The following is an 18,609-nucleotide window of genomic DNA, read 5'->3' as shown; positions in this document are numbered from 1 at the left end:
ATACTCGTTGGGGATCGCATTATGGTACTTTGATTAGTTTGATTTCCATGTTCTCGCGTATAGTTGATGTTCTTGAAATGATTGTTGATGATGGATCTATTGAACAAAAATGTGAGGCAGATGATTTATTGGACTCAATACAGTCATTTGAATTTGCTTTTAATCTACATCTCATGAGAACCATCTTAGTGATTTCAAATGAATTGTCCAAGGTATTATAAAGAAAAGATCAAGATATTGTAAATGCTATTACTTTAGTGAAAATATGCAAACAAACACTCCAAGTGATGAGGGACAATGAGTGGGATTTGTTTTTGAAAGCAGTGGTTTCCTTTTGTGAAAAGTAGAATATTGATGTTCCCGATATGGATGGTGTTTTTATACGCTGAGGTCGTTCACGGCGTAACACTGAAGAAATGACAAATTTGCATCACTTTCGTGTGGACTTGTTCTATGCTATCACTGATATGAAATTTCAAGAATTGAATGACCGTTTTTCTGAGGTTAGTACTGAGTTACTTCTTTGTATAACATGCTTATGCCCAAATGATTCATTTTCTGCTTTTAACAAAGAAAAATTAATTCGTCTTGCTGAATATTATCCTGAAGATTTTTCAAGAATAGAGCTCATGGCACTTGATGATCAGCTTCAAACTTATATTTTTGATATGCACTCTAACAAAGAGTTTGAAGAATTACAGAGACTCGGTGAACTTGGACATAAGTTGGTTGCGATGAAAAAAAATAGTGTACCCATTAGTTTATAAGCTTGTACTTTGGCATTAACTCTTCCGGTTGCGACTGCTACAGTTGAAAGGGTATTTTCTGCAATGAATATCGTGAAGAATCGATTGCGTAGTAGAATTGGAGACTAATTGATGAATGCTAGCTTAGTTGTGTATGTTAAAAATGATGTATTTAAAAAATTGATAATGAGGTCATTATGCGACGTTATCAAAGTATGAAAAGCTGCAAACAACAATTGTATTTTTTTTTTTTTACATTTTAATGTTATCATTATTGTCTTATGTTGGAAATTATATTTTTTGTATTTAAATTCGCCCTCACTAAATGAAAATCCTGGCTCTGCCCTTTATTCGGACAAGCCATTCTTTTGCCATCTTAAGATGATCTCCTATATATAAATTTATTGTTGTAGTCGTGCAACAACATATATATTATAAAATTATATTGATATAATATAAAATCTGGCATACGAATGCATAGATATCGTTAAAAATATTACCACTACATAACATTTCTAGAGAAGAAATATGATGAAAATTTGTTATAATATGCATTCTTATTAAATTTTCATTAATTTTATTATTTGATACATGATTATTTTTAATCTAACAGAAATATATTTTGTTGTGTCATTAGCAAAAGTTCATTAAAAGCTTGAAAATGGCTAAAAGTCCAAAATAATATTTTGAGCTAAAAATGTATAAATTTTCCCTTAATGGAGTCCCACATAACTTGCAAACTAGATAATTATGATATCTAAAAATCTGCTTGAGCATCTCATAAAAAGGATAAGCATTATATTTTTGGAATTCTAATAAAATCTTGATACATAAGGGATAAATATTATCTATTAAAAATCATAATTCTAATAAAATATTAGAATATTAGAATAAATATTATTTATAAAAAATCGAAACCAAAAAGATTTAGGATTATCTCATTCTCCTCTATAAATAAGCATACCTTCATTCCAGAAAAGATACGTCTTTGATATTGGTGTAAATTTTATTCTACAATTTTTAACATTCTCAATATTTGACTTAAGTATCGTAGTTTTTGTGCGAGAATCTCTATGTGTCATTTGACTATTTTCTTCCTTGGAGTTTTGGAAGACATTAAGTCTTGGGACGAAGAAGGTCTCGTGTTGATGACAATCTCAATCGGTTTGACGACGACATTTCCATCTCCATAAATTTATTGTTGTATTCGAGCAACAACATAATTAAAATTTGATTTTTTATTGAGAAAAATTTTACAAAAATAGTCAATATATTTTTGAAAGTTAGATAACAGTATTAGTGAAGTTGCAAGTTTAAACAAAATAATTTAAAAGATTTTTAAGTATCTAAAATTATCATTTTAATTGAAATTTTAATATTTAAAATCGTTTAAATAATTTTTGTTGGACTTATAAATTTACTAATACTTTTGTTAGAATGGGAGAAGTAGATAGACTATTAATATGACCAAATTAGGCAATTAGGAAAGGGATTCATAGCGCTCTTGAAAAGGCGTCATTTAAATTATGCCTAATACAGTCGAGTGTTATTTCAACTCTCTATAAATTGGCTCAACCGTAAAATCATTACAATTTGAAAGTACGAGCATATCATATGTACCATTCATTCTCTGGCATTTTAGCACTCAGTTTTGTTTTCTAAGTAACAAAAATCTTTTCAGACACTAAACTGTAACTTAGAAAAATTTTCTCCATATGATTGACATATAATTTCAATCAACCCTCAAAAGGACCACAAATTTAGATTAGACTGAAATTATTATTAAGGATTTGTATGCACCATCGCTTTCATTTCTAAAATTGAAATATATGTAATTGTCAATAATAAAAAAATAAATATAATTATTTATTTATGTATTTAGTGAGTGATTTAATCAAATCTTTTAAACTTTTTGACCCATGAGCTCACTTATATACAGGATTTACCAAAGAAAATATATACATTTAAAATAGCATTAGAACTTTAATGTTCCATGACAATTCCTGACATAGCAGCAGCCAACAGGGGAAAAAAAGAAAAAAAGAAGAAGAAGAAACCAAGGGATAAACAACAGAACACTGTTCCAGTGTTCCTATTTCCATGCTCCAGTCCAGTGTGTGTTATTGTTAATGAACCCAGACGGGCAGAAAGAAACAACCAGAATTGAATTGAAGGAGAAGGACAAAGGAAGCCAACTCACTCGCGCGCAGCTCAGCTACGATACCACTTACTGCAGAGAAAATAGGAGACAAACCATGCTCTAGGCTCTAGCAGAGCCTGGGAGCTAAGCTACCCTATGTCAGAAATAAACCAGACAATATTCACTGCGCACTTTTGATGATGCCTAGGTTATAATACTCAACAACTAACGTGCACGCGCATCACCCTCCTCTGTAACAACCCCAATGGTTAATAATTAAGCTTAATATTGAGGACGGCACTAACCAGATCGTTTTCTAGGTCCTTAAATCACAAAATTAGCCCATTCATTCCAGGGGGGTCGCATCAAAATGGATGTCCATGGCGTGTGATTAATGAGACGGGAGGGAGGGGAGGACGACCGAGAGAGAGAGAGAGAGATGATGGGAGTGGCAGAGGCTTGCAATGTTCTTGTGGTTTGAATCGGTGCCGTCACCGGCAAATCATGTGATCAGTCACTGCCGCTCTCTTTAATTCGCCTTTTTCCCAACCGTGCAACCAACAACACTCATTCGATCCTAATTCGTTGCCACCTGCAGCAGCGTTGGCCATATATACTTGTCTTACCATCGCAAGTAATTCTTTCTCATTAATGAAACTAAGCTACCCTTCATTTTCTTGACAAATTTTAGATAAACATTGGATTGGACCACTCGGCTGGCTTATGAACATTGGCGTTATTAGTCTCTGTAACCTATCATTAATTGTGGTAGAACTAGTGAGTTGTGAAGAGAAGTGAAACTTTTGAGATCTTCTTGTCATCAATTTCATTGTAAAATTTTTATTTGATCGTTGTTTTTAAAATTTTTGAATGTTTAACTAAAAGTACTTATTTACTCTGATTATTATAAAGTTTTAATAAATAAGCTCGAAGACCATTCAAATTTGACAAAATTCTAAACAAATTACATTAGTTAGCTAGCTAGCGTGCCATTTTTCTACTCCGGTCTCTCTTCTCTATCGCATGCTTTTCGTCAGTCACGAATTGCCATTGTCGGCACAGAGAAAGGCATCAAAGTTGCCACTTTAATGATGAAAGGCACCGCCAACCCCCCATCGGCATGCCTGCTCTTCTCCGACCACTAAAAACTAGTCACAAAAATTCAACCAAGCCTACAGTTAACCAATCTCCATCATTGCACACAAATCAATTATATAAAACGGACGGAGCTCCCTAGATTACAGTGCATCCATTGCTCAAACTACAAATTACTTATTTCGAAAAACGGAAAAAAAGCAAAAGGCCAAGTGAAAATGGAAATGATAATGACAGAACAAAAGGCGCATCGCATGGCATAGCATGCGTGCTCCCCTTTGCAACTCCGCTATGACTCATCGGGGACGCCTGCAAGCGAAAGCTCCTTTAGCCATTCAAACGTCCGATGACGCGACACCGCTTGCTTTACTTTCTGCTGCTTTGTCTTCTTCCTTTCTTCTTCTTCTTCTTCTTCTTCTCCTGACCGTGCTTCGTTCCCATTATTGTGAGCACTGTTGCTCTTAACGATGATAACACTCGAAGGAACTGTGTCAACTGCATTGACGGAACACTTGCAGCCTCCGAATATTGGGCCGTTTCTATCGAACAAATTCTGTTTCTCTTTCTTGGGTCCACTAAAGCCATTACTGCTGCTGCTGCTGTTACGGCTACCAAAATTCTTGTTATTACTACTTCTGTTATTGTTGCCACGAGGAAGCTTAATATCTTGCAATTGAATGTTTCCCGGTGTCCGTACCAAACCGACTTGGAAGTAGCTCCATAGATTGGATTTCCGGCTCCGGAGGCTGACATTGCCGTAGCGAGAGGCGGAGACCCTGATCTGCGGCGTGGGACTTGGATGTGAATATTGGAATTGGTTTCGGACTCGTTGCTTTTTTGTGGCGATGGCGGTGGTGGTGGAGCTGCCGCTGCTTGACGAATGGTGGCTACGAATACTGCTGCTTCTGCTGCTCACACTGGCGAACCCGCCCGAATAGCAATGGTCCATGGACTCGGACCTCGAGACGCTCCTACTGGGGCTCCGGCTGTCCATTCGGAGGACGGCCAGGCCGCTCTCCGAGCTTATGGAGTGGCGGAACGGTAGAATTTGGCCTTGGAAGAAGACCTCATCCGCGGCGCACATTTCGGGTTCTGTCAAAACGGAGGCGCTCCATGACCCGAAATCGAAGTCGTCGCCGGTCTTGGAAGACTGAGCTTCATTTCTCGACTGGTCTTCCCCTTTGATGGGAAGATCACACAGAGACAATGCTTCCTCCTCGTCGTCCACTTCATTTTCAGCACAGTTTCTAGGCATCTTGGTTACTTTCTTGCGGCTCAGAGGCTGGCTAGAGTTACCTTCCTGATGGAGCCGAATCAGATCAGAGCCAGTTTTTATATAAGAGAGAGAAGGGGGAAGGGGGGGGGGGGGGGGGGGGGGGGAGGAATTTGAATAGGCAGAAAGGAAGACATGTGGATAGATAAAAGAAGTAAAGCTGCTTCAGGAAAAGTATAAAAAAATATATATATGGCGTGAAAAATCAATTATTGGTTAACGCAGCAGGCGACCCAAATGCCTATACCTTTTTAAAATTGTTTCCGAGTCAAAGAGAAGTGTCGATATCTGGCCGGCCATTACCCATAGCTGTGGCTCTCTTCCACTCTGCGGGAAAAGAGAGTTGGGGTTGGGTCTCTCTTAGTGGAGATTCGGGACCAGTTCCCCAGTTGAACACAACACACATATATATGGTATGTGCCAGCCAGCCAGACAGCCAGCCAGCCAGCCTAGAACATGTAGCTTATATATATAATTGGCAGTTGGGTGACTGCAAATTCATCACTCCTAAGTAGTAAGCTGCACACTTAATTGGATGAAGAATCTGTAAACTGTTCGATCGGGCGCAGGGGTGAAATTAAGGAATCAATTCATTTTACTAATATTATTATATATTGTATGCATGGAAAGAAGAGGTAGAGGAGCTAGCAATGGAGGTTTGATTGAGAAAATGGGACGGTGGGCCTGTGAATGGGATTGGGTGAAAGAAGACATTGAATTCAATAATAATGGGGGGGGGACTGAGTGTCATGGATATTGCGTGTGAGTGGCAGAATGTGACCTAAAGGGTCGATCTTTTGCTTTCAGCCTTAACTCTCTTTTCCTGCTACCCAGGCAAGGAATGGCTTTATCTCTTCGACTTGGAGGTTGCCATTTCCAAATTCAATTGCGTTTATACACACACACACGCACCAGTTTCAATTAACCGTTTGACACCAATAATCTATCTATTTTTTTTTTTTAAATGAATCTGATAGGTCATTATTTTATTTTATTTTTTTTATTAACACATTATCACGGACGCCCTCACTATTCGACCCTACGATATCAGCAGGAGATGTAAATCAAAGGACTCATCGGCCATTTCGATCCCTATTTTGGAATATTGTTGAATTGAATTGGCTTAATCACTTACTTTTGAAACTTAAATTTATGAAAATAAAATAAATATTTTTTATGTGTTTAAAAATATATGTACGCGTTATTTTCTTTTCTTTTTCTTCTAAAAAGTCTTTGCTAAAGTGGATACTTTTTGTTGTTCTTTGCAAATGTGGAATTAATTTGAGTATTTCATTGTACATAGCAAATTAAAACAAAAACTTTACCTCTAAAATAGTTTTGAGTATATGCTTAGGATTGCGCACGCGACAAGGCCTATTAGGTATATATCAAAAATGTTATTTAAATACGGACTTCAGTATGTGATGCAACAACACTTAATATTAATGACGAAAAAATTATTGATACTTTACATTGAATAATCACTAATAATTTTTAACTATCAATATTGAATGTTATATATAAAGTATCAAAACTTTATATCTAAATAAAGTTGTCATTAATTATAAATAATATAGATCATAGAGTGTCAAGTAACATTATAAAATCATTTGTTTAGAGTATAGATTATGGTAGAAATTGTGAGCCAATAATATTTTGGATCGTATCGGCCTAATCAGGCCCGGCCCAACGAAGGCCCAAGGTCTGATTGCTCTTCTAACCCGATCTCGACCCCATATCTACCAATAATGATAATCATCACCCATATAATTGCAACACTCTCACGTCTATTATAAGTTTCATTGACATTTAATGCAGTATTTAATGAAGGTATCGTCAGCACCATCCTTGTATAAAAAAGTCTTACTAGTGTTATATATTTTCATCACATCTCGTTGCAACACCCAAGGTCAACTTGCATGTGAGAAAACTAATTTTTTCCTCTATATAAGCTATTCTTTTGAGCCCATTGACACTTTGTCAACTAAATTTCTTATTCACTTCACCACCGGAGTGTTTGTTAGTGCTGCCATCTCCTTACACTTTGTTCGTTAGAACTAACTCCAATGTTATCAGAATTTTTCTGTTCAACAACCCTTTGGATGGAAAGAAACATATTTGTTTTTCCCAATAAAACAACAATAATAATATTTGATTTCATTTACCCCGTTTGGAATGATCTAATTCTAAATTTTTACAATGGGAATGGAAAAAGATTGAATTTTATAAAGTTCTGCTACACCAAATCAAATTCTATCAAAATAGGCAAAATTTAGAAATTAATTCCAACACGTCGCTATGGGGGATTGCATTCTAAGTCTTTTTTGGTATAATTTTATTTTAATTATTTAGTTTATTTGTAAATTTATTTAAATTATTAAATATAATATATTTATGTTATGGATATTTTTTGGACCACTCCTTATAGGCTGGACTCGACCTAATATTCCAGCCGAATCGCCTAAAGCCCAATAAGCCCAAGGCTGAGCTCGTCAAAACAAAATCACACATCGTTGAGACTCGAACTTAGACCACGGAACCGAGCGAGCTCCCAGCGATGCTAGCCTAACCAAGCAAACTCTCAGCGATACTTTCAGCTCGCGTAACAATAAGATAACGGAATAACTGGAAGTAGGGACCCACCTACTTTATCTGAAACAAACTAGATCCCTAGTAATACGGAACTCATTCTTAATTTTATGGAATTGATAAGGACATCTTGTCTCCACGATATTATCTTATCATTTTAGACTTTATGTAAATTATAAACACTCCACACTATAAATATGGGTCAAAAAATACCATTGTAGGAGGAATGAACAGTAATGATATATTGTTATTCTGCCGAAATAATCAGAGAACAATTGTGGACTAAGTATTGTTTTGACCGAACTACGTAAAAATTTCTCTACAAACGAATTATCATTGGTTCTATTTCGTTTATACTCTTGATCTTTGGGCTCATTTTCTCATTACGGGCCTATAAATCACGATTGACCAACTCAAAACGTCAATAATTTAGTTAATTCTTAGTTCTAGAGTTAATTTTGAAATTCAATATATATGTAGAATATAAAAATGTATAATACATGTTTTTTCTTTTTTTTTTTTATAACAGTTATTTTTTCTCTATTATAAGGAGATTATTATGTTTATGGTATTTTGGAAAATAAGAGTAAATAAAATTTCAATTTTAAAGTCATTCTAAATATAAATTTGTAAAAGTCAATTAAACTTTATATTTTAAATTATGTGATTCCAAACATAAATAAATTCTAAAATTATAAATTAATTCATTCTAAACATAAGGATTAGTTATGTTGATACAAAAATTAGTTTAGCTCTGTACTTGGAAAAAAAAAATCACTAAATCAGTACAGGCGGAATATATATATATATATGGATTTTATAATTTATAAATAAAAAGCATCTGTAAAATATAAAAAATAAGGATCAGTTTAAAAAGAAAAGCAAACTAATAGTATAAGCAACAAAAATTAAAAACAATAAATCGTTATTAATATTTTAACTTTTAGAAGAATCATTATATAATATCCAAGAGCATAAATAATAATAGGGCATAAAGAAGCCATGAAATGTAAAAGAACGTTAAAAGGTCACAATATTTTTACATGATACAATTAGTTTTTTTTTTATCTAAACCTTTTGGAAAATTCTATTTAGAACCTGAAAATTTACTCTTCAAAACTTACATCCCATCAAAATTTTTAATAATTTTAATATACCTCTTTTACCCTCACAACCCACAACCAACCATCACCTATATAAATATATATATACACACTCACACACACTTATATATATTTATATACACACACACAGCATGGCCGCAGCCAGGCAGTCGCGACACACACACATATACACTCACACAATTATATAAATATATATATATATATACACACTCACACACACTTATATATATATATATATACACAGCATGGCCGCAGCCACGGCAACCGCGACCATGTAACCCACAACACACACATATACACTCACACACCTATATAAATATATATATACACACAAGTTCCATAGCCATAGCCATGGCAGCCGCGGCCATGAAAACCCCCACACCTCTCGGTGCGGGGGTTTCTGAAACCCCGCATCGCGAGATACCGGGGTTTCTGAACTCCCCATACCTCGTGGTGCGGGGAATTAAGCCTTCCCCGACTGCCCAGTCGGGGAAGGCTAGTTTTATTTTTTTTTTAATTTTAACTCAATTTGTTTTATTATAATAAAATAAAATAAAAAATAATACAAATAAATAAATTCTAAATATTTTTATTTTAAGTAATTTTAAATTAATTAATTTTATTTTTTTTTAAGTATAAAAAATTCAACACTTTAGATGATTTAATACTTAAATCATGTGTATCTTTAAGTAATTCAATAAGATAAATTAATTAATTTTAAATTTTTTTAAGTATTAAAAATTCAACAAGATGATTTAAAATTTAAAATTAGTTAAATTATAATTACTCAAAATACAGATATTTAAAATTTATTTATTTATATTATTTGGAAATTTAATTATATTTCACATTTTAAATATATGTGTGAGAATGAAATCAATGATATTTTTAAAAACGAGTAAAAAAATTTAAAAGCCCTAAACTTAAAAACATAAAAAATAAATACATTAATAAAAAAATAAAAAATTTAAAATACCTCTACACCTCGCGGTGCGAGGGTTTTAGTAGCCCCCGCACCACGAGGTGCGGAGGTTTCCATGGCCGCAACCGGCTTTTGTGTGTTAGTATGTGTGTGATATATATATATATATATAAATAAGTGTGTGTGCTTTTGTGTGTTAGTGTGTGTGTATATATATATATATAGAGAGGTGTGTGTTAGTATGTGATATATATATATATATAAGTGTTTGTGGTGCTGGGTTCATGCCGTTGTGGGTTAGTGTGTGATATATATATAAGTGTTTGTGGTGCTAGGTTCATGCCGCTGTATATATATATATATATATATAGGTGTGTGTTAGTGTGTGATATATATATAAGTGTTTGTGGTGCTGGGTTCATGTCGCTGTGTGTATATATATATATATATAAGTGTGTGTTGGGTTTATATATATATAGAGAGAGAGTGTGTGTGTGTGCGCGCGCGCGCCTGTGTGTTGGGGGGTCGATCGCCATGACCGACCTAACAGCTGGGTTCATGGCCGCATGTGTGTGTATATATATATATATGTTTGAGTATATATGTTTGTGTGTGGGAGAGAAATAGAGAGGGAGGCGAAGGTTGACAATTGGAGAAGAAAGTGGGTTGTGAAAGGATAAAATAGAAATTTTAAAATTAGTGTGAAATTTTATGAGATTTGGGTTATGAAAAAGTAAAATCGTGGGTTCTAAATAGAATTTTTTAAACTTTTTTTATACAAATTTACACACCATTAATAAGCAGACACGTGGAGGGGAAAAAATTGATGCAACATTCAACAATCCCGGTAAAGGTGGTCTAAGCTGGACTGGAGCGGCATCTTAATCCTCGACAAAGTCAAAATTGGTCTTATTTGAGCTAGGCTGACGAGAATTGACAACGTTCTTGATTATCTCCAATTTTCAGTTTCTGATTAAGGCGTACGGTTGCTTTATTAAAGGATGATCATCAATTTGGGAAATTCTCTTTATCAACCCCAGTGAAGTATATATAATATGATCTGTCTGTAACATAACAATAGCAATATATATGAATCTCTTGATAAGAATTTGCAGAGAGAGAGAGAGAGAGATCACGTTTCGATTTACATTTATTTCGCCTTCTGGGTTTTGGATAATAATTTAACAATGCAACTCGATTGAACACACATACATTTGCCATTTGCCAAGAAGAAAACATCATCCCCTGTGACCTGGTTTCCCATGTTAAAACACTTGACAGTCATAATTTCCGGCTAATCTAATGAAACCTTAACATTGCAAATCTACAATTAATATTAAACAACTATATGGCTCCTTGAAGCTCATAGCTACTGCACTTCCCAGCTACATCCAGCTTATGGCTATTGTACTCCCGACAACGGTCTTCCCGTCGGACCACTCTATTCTGCCGAAGCTAACCGTATTCGCTGGCATTGATCCTGCCGTGAACGTCACCGTATAAGACTTCTTCTCATTCAACTGAGTGAAACTCAACGTCTCCGGCGCGACTGAAACCTTCACCGACTCACTTTTCAAATTAACCGAAGCCTTGTACGTCGCAGGGGAGCCTACATTAGTGAGTGTTCGAGTATACTTCAGCACCGTTGAGCCGCCGCCGCCGCCGACCATTTGTGAGCTTGGGAGGGCTAAAGAGAAAGAAGGGTAGTTCAGATCAGTGAGGCTATATTTCTTGGCTGGATCACACGTGAAATTCCTCTTCGCCAGGACGCTGATCTGCGAAGTGGTGTAGTTCAAAGCGCAGAGGAAGCCCAAGTAATCGGTGACGTCCAAATCATAGACCAGACCGGGATTGAGGGCTGACACGGGATCCACGTGTCCAGCGCCATGATCGAACGGCGTGGATGGCTTCCCGGTGGAACTGTCTTGAAGCGAGCGGCCGTTTTTGTAAACTGTGTAGGCGGTGGTCATGAGAGCCGATCGGATGGCGGCGGGGCTCCAGTCGGGATGTGCCGCCTTGAGGAGCGCCGCCAAGCCGCTCACGTGCGGGCACGACATGGAAGTTCCGGAGATGATGTTGAAGCCCACGCGCCGGTTGTCATCCGCCAACCCGGTTGGTCCGACAGTCCCCGACCAACTCGCTATGATGTTCACACCTGGGGCAATCACGTCGGGCTTCAATATTTCGGGGGTAACTGAGTTTGGGCCTCTTGAACTGAAGGCTGCCACCACCGGTGACGGTTCAATCCCCAGCTTGGTCCCCTCAAAGAGAACCGTAACCGTCGGATTGGGATCTGAAAACAGGTATTGTTTGATTGCATCACCAGATTTCTGGCCCACGGCGGTGGCCGGCAGTAAATGGGCGTCTGCCACCAGCTCCTCCCCATTGGCCGCGGTGTTGGCCAAAACCATCCCGATTCCACCCGCCGCCCTTACCACAGACCCTTTCTGCACCCTGGCATTTACTCCACGTTCGCAGAGTACGATTTTACCCCTGACTTTTTCCGGGTTCAGTGTTCCCGTCATGCAGAGGTTACCGTTGGTAGCGTTACTGGCATTTCCAGCGTAAACAAAGGGAAGCATCTTACTTGGCAAGGAGTCACCTCTGTAAAGCGACACGCCCGAGTAGTTCAAGCCGTTGCCCAGGCTAACGTACGCGGGGAAGTCACGGTCCAACGTGCCGGCGCCGACGGTGGTGAGCCACGGTGCCACGTTGGTGAGACTGTATGGACTTGGCCCGGCGTTACCGGCAGAGCACGAAACCAGAATTCCCTTCTCCATCGCCGCAAAAGCTCCGATTGCCACGCTGTCCCGGTAGTAGTCGGACATTCCGCCGCCGAGCGACAACGAAAGAACGTTGACGCCATCATCAATGGCCTTTTCTATGGCGGCCAATATGTCTGAGCTGAAACAGCCTCCCACCCAGCACACTTTGTACACGGCGACTCTGGCCCGCGCTGCCATCCCGCGAGCCGTTCCAGGTGCATAGCCGAAAAGGCTGGCGTTGCGAACGACCGACCCCGCCGCGGTGCTGACAGTGTGGGTTCCATGGCCGTCGTCGTCCCTCGGCGATTTGGACTCCTTCGATTCGTCGATTGGGCCCAATGTGGCCTCGTAGCCTCTGGAGAAGTATCTTGCACCGATGAGCTTCCGATTACAGTTGGATGAAGTGAAGTTGGTGCCCGACTCGCACTCGCCTCGCCATGAACCGGGAATGGGTCCGAGTCCCGTATCGTCGAAGCTCTTGCTTTCCGGCCAAACTCCGGTATCAAGAACCCCAATGACCACTTCACTCACTGAGCCCGATTGGGGGAACAGATCTGGGTTCCTGACAAGGCCGAGAAACTCCGGCGTCCGAGTAGTGTGAAGCTCATACTTCACCTCCGGCAAAACGGAGAGAATCCCCGGCAGATTTTCCAGCGACCGCGCTTCATCCGCCGTCAATCTCGTGGAAAATCCATGGGCCACGTTGCTGTAAGTGTACAGCATCGAGGCCGAGTCGGACACCGATTTGAGAGACGACTCGTACCAGTGCGTATGCTCATCGAAACTCTTCGGCATTTGGGATCTCGCCATATGCACTATGTACGTCTTCTTCTCCGTCGATGCCACAGACACGTGGCACAAAGCCAGAATCACCAGTACTACAGAAATCAACGCTTTCTTCTCCATCTCTACCACTCCTCGAGGTAGAGTTCAATGGGAATGGATGAATAGGCTTCCAAGTCTGCAGCTTAATATAGAGTGAACAGAAACTGGTTCGGAGGGGGAGAGGTGGGTATAGCAGCGCTTTTTTTTTTTTTTAACAGCGCTTGTTTTGTCCTGTGAATGATTGCTCTATTACAAAAGGAGAGACAGCTAATTAAGATGGAATAGAGATCGACCCCAAAAATATATAAAAGAGAAGATTATAAAATAAATTTATTATTCAGCTTTCATCACGTGCACCCCGGCTTTTATCTCTTCTCCCCCCCCCCCCCCCCCCCAATTGCTAGCTCCCAGTTCTCTCTCTCTCTCTCTCTCTCTCTCTCTGTTACTGCAATTTTCCTTTCCTTTCCTTTCTTTTCTTTTATTTGATCTTTCTCAGAGCACCGAATTCGCTCCTTTCGGCATTTGCAGAAGCTTTACTTACGGACGGACCCAGAAAAACGTCGGTACCCGGTTGACAATAATGAATGGCGCTGATCTCATCACTTTCACCTGATCGAACTTCAACTTGATTGTTTGGACGGACTTCAATTTGCAATCTCAAAAACGTTACAGATTTTCGAGGTCATGTGGTGTCACGGGTCTAATGGAGTCAAATTGATCATAGAGAGGGTGGGTGGTAAGTGGTGACGTGGAGGTTCTACCTTCCAACCAACCAGGCCTCTTAAATTCCCTCCTAATTAAGTTAACAATCAATCCCAATTCTTGAGAGAGAGGTTGTCTATTTTCAGTTTGGGCGCTCACCCACGACAATCCCTACCTACAATAATTTTACTTAGCTTATTTTAGTTATATACAAATTAAAAAATTGTTTGTAATTATAATATGTAATTCGTGTAGACAAGCCTATCTTTTTTTAAACTTAAGTTTGCATCAACATAGGCAAGATATTTCTATGGCTTGAGGATAGGGTGGGCCCACTGAATCACGTGCATTCCTGTCATGTATTCCCAATGCGTCAGATACTCAGATGTGAATACTTAGTTAAATGGACTTATTTTTACTATAAAAAAATGGGATGGGGGATATATATTCATTTCTTTGCTTTATGGATTTAAATTTAAGGGAAATGCTACACTAAAACAGAATGTTAGACAAATTTGTGGACAACTTTAAGCATAAATTACAAATTTGTCCTTACTTTTTCACCCCCAAATTTGCTACCCTATTTCCTCTGTGGCTTCCTCACACTCTCACTCTCACCATTTCTGTTGCCCTCCAGCTCACTCTCTCTGTCTCTCTCCCACACTGTCACTCTCGCCGCCCTCCACCAGATGGACGAAGACCCCATTTCCGCCGCCTTCCACCAGATCTTCGCCTCCTTCCGTCAGCTCGCTCTCTCTGTCTCTCTCACTCTCTGACTCTCTCCCATACTCTCACTCTCGCACTGCCTCCTCCAAGTCGGCCACCGCCATGTCCGCCCTCCACCGGCGATTCATCCGCTCCCTGTACATTTCGCTTTTAATTTTGCACGAATGAGTTAAGATTGTCCTCCGCTTTGTCAGAAATTTAAAACTTTCCCGCATCAGATTCAAGAACACGGTATGTTTGAAACTAAAAATTTTCCTACTAACAGAATATGAACGCACAACTAATGACATTGCATTAGTGTTAGTATATATAAGAAATATAAAAAAGCATTGTCAATATATAAAGGAACAATAAAATGTCCAAGGCAAGGCACAAATGTTTGTGGTTGAAAAGCAAAAGCATTTTGGTGGGTTCACAGCCCATGCTAGGTATAAAAGTTATAAGTCATTATAGATAAGATAATTTTTTCATAAGTTAATACTAGCATTATTAATTTTTTTAATTATATATTTTTTTTAATTCACTATAGTGTTCGAATTTCACCCGATTAATCAATAGAGACGGTGATCTTTCCCTAATTTATTTTTTGAATAAATTTAAATATAAATACAATCTATATATACTTAAAATTAGATCTTTAACATAATTTATGTAAAATTTAAATTTTTTAATAAATTTATCCACTTATTCGAATTCTAATATTTCAAGTCAAAGTTTTAGATATTTTATTACCATGCCATACTCATACAACCACCGTATTCCCTATTTAAACATAGCAAGTGGACAGTTAAGTTAAATCCCAACGACAAATTGATTCAAAATCTCTAATACGTTTTTAAAAAGTAGACTCCCACTCCCACTCAACCAACCACCGCGTACTTTACAAAGAAATATTTGGAAATCTTGAAACCATAGTTCTTGGCATACGTTGGAACTTGTCGTCTCCATGGCAGAAAAAACAAATGGTTGCGTGTTGGGCTCCACGACCCACCGGAGAATCCTCTCAATACCGTCTTCGCTTATCCCCAAGGTCACATCTGTCATCTCCAATGTTGGAGAAAGCAAATTATTTCTCTCCAGTTGGCAAAGACAAATAAATTAAAAATTGGACGGCGAAGCCCCCCCCCAATAATTGAACTAGCATAGCAGCCTGTGCAGAGCTTATACTCGGTTTTATTTTCCAAAATTTTATCATGGTTTTGGAATCTTTAACGGGTGAATGTCATTGTCACCCCCATCAATTTAAGGTAAAAAAGTTATTGGGTCTTTCTGCCCATATTGTTTCTCTCTCTCTCTCTCTCCTCTTTCTCTTTACTATCATTTGCAGTATGTCTTTTCTCTTTCGTTGCTCTTCAGGCCTTTCTCTCACGGCTAACTCTTTCGCCGTCTTTCACTCATCGTTGTATACTCTCTTATTGTCGTCTTATCTCTCACTGCCTCGCGAGCCTCACAAAATTGACGAGTGTGACATTCACCCGTTAAAAGATACACAATCACACTCCTAACTACTTCCCTTCTACTCCAAGCCCATCGAGGCCCTCCCTCGTGTGACTTCACAATTTCTGATAATGAAATTACCCAAATTTCTCCTTTTCGTTTAGACTAATCCCATCATAGACTAATTTTTAGCCAAAATTTGCAATCAATCACCGTAATTGCCGACGGTTTAGCTGGAACTAATATTGCTGCATACAACCCATTAAACCTTTTGACATAAATAAAATAGTGTCGATATGATACAGTAACAGTAAATCTGTAGGTCTAACTTGTGTCATCATTCTTGTAATTTCAAGTTGATTTTTGTTAGTATTCTTCTTAATTAATAATAATGATAATTGAAATGTTAAACATATGATTTTATGTCTTATAAAACATTTTGTATTCAGATTTGATTAATGTAGGATTCCCCCATTGGTGGGTTTGGATGCTGGGTGTGAACATGGGAGTGGACAGAGCGAACATGGGAGCAGACAGGATAACAGTTGGGTGCTATTCTCCCCGTCCAAACGCCAGCCAGCCTTCATCATGTGGGCGTACAGTACAGATTGCATCAACACACTTATGTCCAGTAAATGTTTAAGCATGCCTCATGCCTTAAAGTCCAGATCAATGAAGTGACAGCTGATTTTGTTTAGGTCTGATCACACAAATCAATAACGAAAAATGAGCGAAATATGATTTAGAAAACTAATAAGTTAACTTGTTTGAGGATTGATTTGGTCAATATATATTGTATTACCTTCTGCACAGTTTTCCGCCCCGTTTAGCATTTATCATCTCGTCTAAGAGCATGGGCGGTTGCCCTTCAATTTCAAAGGTGCTCCAGCTTTTTCTATAAGCTATGCAACTGTGTATTGTGTCCCAAAAGCTTTGAAAAAACAGCCCTTTAGAAAAAGCGGCGTTGCCGTGTCTTTGTGTCCAACTAACATTTGAGTCGAGATCAAAGGCTGTGATTGCGAGTTTTGAAATAAGTGAGAAAGGAAAGGGAATTCAATTCCTTTTTTTATTGAGTGAGTGATTGAAATTTGAAGGATTTTCATTTTCATCTCCCTTTCACATTGCCGCCTAAGTGGTTCTGTAATGATTAAAGCGAACGAGATTAGGCCACTAGTCAACCCCTAATTAAACCACCCAAGAGTGCCCAAACTTATACTATTTTCATATACTTCTATAGTTTTTTTTTTTTTATGTGAACGAATTTTTTATTATTTTAATTATATTATTATATTTATATATTTTAATTAATTTAATTCATATACTTTAACATAAATATAATGTAATGAGTATAAATACTTTGTGATATCTTTTAACTTTTTTTACATAAAAATATAAAAATTAAATTAACTTAAAATTTTAAATTTAAATATGTAATAGAAATAACGAAAAATTTAATTTATTATATATAAAAAAATAAAATATAATAATTAAATTAATTTAAAAATATAAATATAATTAAAATGACAAAAAAATTAATTAATCACACAACAAACTATAAAAGTACAAGATGAAAATATAAATTCATCCATCCATCATTAGTAAATCTGGTCGATCTAAACTATAAATTAAAGTAAGGTAAGTTATTATTAAATCTTATCTATGATCAGGACTTAATAATGAAAAAATATAAAATAAAGTAAAATTATCAAGATGTCCCTTGAAGGAACCCAATCTAAAATCGCCATGTATCTTAAATTCAAGACTTAATACATATGGTGAAATTTTAATAATTAAAAAATATGATATTTAGTGTTCAAATGTTAACATTCCGTCACGATAAGCACTAAAAATGATAATTTAATTTTTAATTATTGAAATATTGAATCTTGATATTTTACGTATTATAAATTAAATATCATATTTTTTAATTATTAAAAAAATACCATATGTATTAAGTCTAAATTGAACCCAATAAAAAGATAATATATGTCATATCCATTTAAATTCAAATTAAAAATCTCGCTATTTGATAATAATAATCCTTGAAATCTCGAAAAAAAATCTTGAATCTCAACCGTCTTAAAATTAATTCAAAATATCTGATCTCTTTCAATTTATATAAATGGAGGACTTTTATATATAAAATCAACTGATGACGACCTCTTCTCTTTCCTCTTTTCAAGTTTCATTAATTTGAGTGCCGAACCCATGCTGGAGGCGTAGCCTTGCCCGATGCTTTTACAAATGTAATTCTCGACAAGTCAA

At 37.2% G+C, this 18,609-nt stretch overlaps 2 protein-coding genes across 2 annotated transcripts; both read right to left on the bottom strand.

Annotated features, from left to right (window-relative positions):
- Nucleotides 1-4,081: 4,081 nt before the first annotated feature.
- LOC127803181 (uncharacterized) lies at nucleotides 4,082-5,830 on the bottom strand. Its single transcript, XM_052339241.1, has 2 exons — nucleotides 5,502-5,830; nucleotides 4,082-5,281 (listed from the first exon to the last, which is right to left on the bottom strand). The coding sequence occupies exon 2, from the start codon at nucleotides 5,234-5,236 to the stop codon at nucleotides 4,271-4,273; it is 966 nt and encodes a 321-aa protein (XP_052195201.1). The 5' UTR covers nucleotides 5,237-5,281; nucleotides 5,502-5,830; the 3' UTR covers nucleotides 4,082-4,270.
- A 5,253-nt stretch (nucleotides 5,831-11,083) lies between these two features.
- Nucleotides 11,084-13,853, bottom strand: LOC127804042 (subtilisin-like protease SBT1.7). The gene has a single exon (XM_052340754.1). It carries the CDS (start codon nucleotides 13,558-13,560, stop codon nucleotides 11,275-11,277), a length of 2,286 nt encoding a protein of 761 aa, XP_052196714.1. The 5' UTR covers nucleotides 13,561-13,853; the 3' UTR covers nucleotides 11,084-11,274.
- Nucleotides 13,854-18,609: the final 4,756 nt, after the last annotated feature.

The sequence above is a fragment of the Diospyros lotus genome, chromosome 6, assembly GCF_014633365.1.
Source record: "Diospyros lotus cultivar Yz01 chromosome 6, ASM1463336v1, whole genome shotgun sequence".
Classification (NCBI taxonomy): Eukaryota; Viridiplantae; Streptophyta; class Magnoliopsida; order Ericales; family Ebenaceae; genus Diospyros; species Diospyros lotus.
Note: the sequence above shows the minus strand (reverse complement) of the source record. Positions and strands in the feature narration are given on the sequence as shown.

What these genes read in the sequence shown, in the direction of transcription:
- LOC127803181 (XM_052339241.1), bottom strand. Translation starts at nt 5,236, where the DNA reads ATGCCTAGAAACTGTGCTGAAAATGAAGTGGACGACGAGGAGGAAGCA.
- LOC127804042 (XM_052340754.1), bottom strand. Translation starts at nt 13,560, where the DNA reads ATGGAGAAGAAAGCGTTGATTTCTGTAGTACTGGTGATTCTGGCTTTG.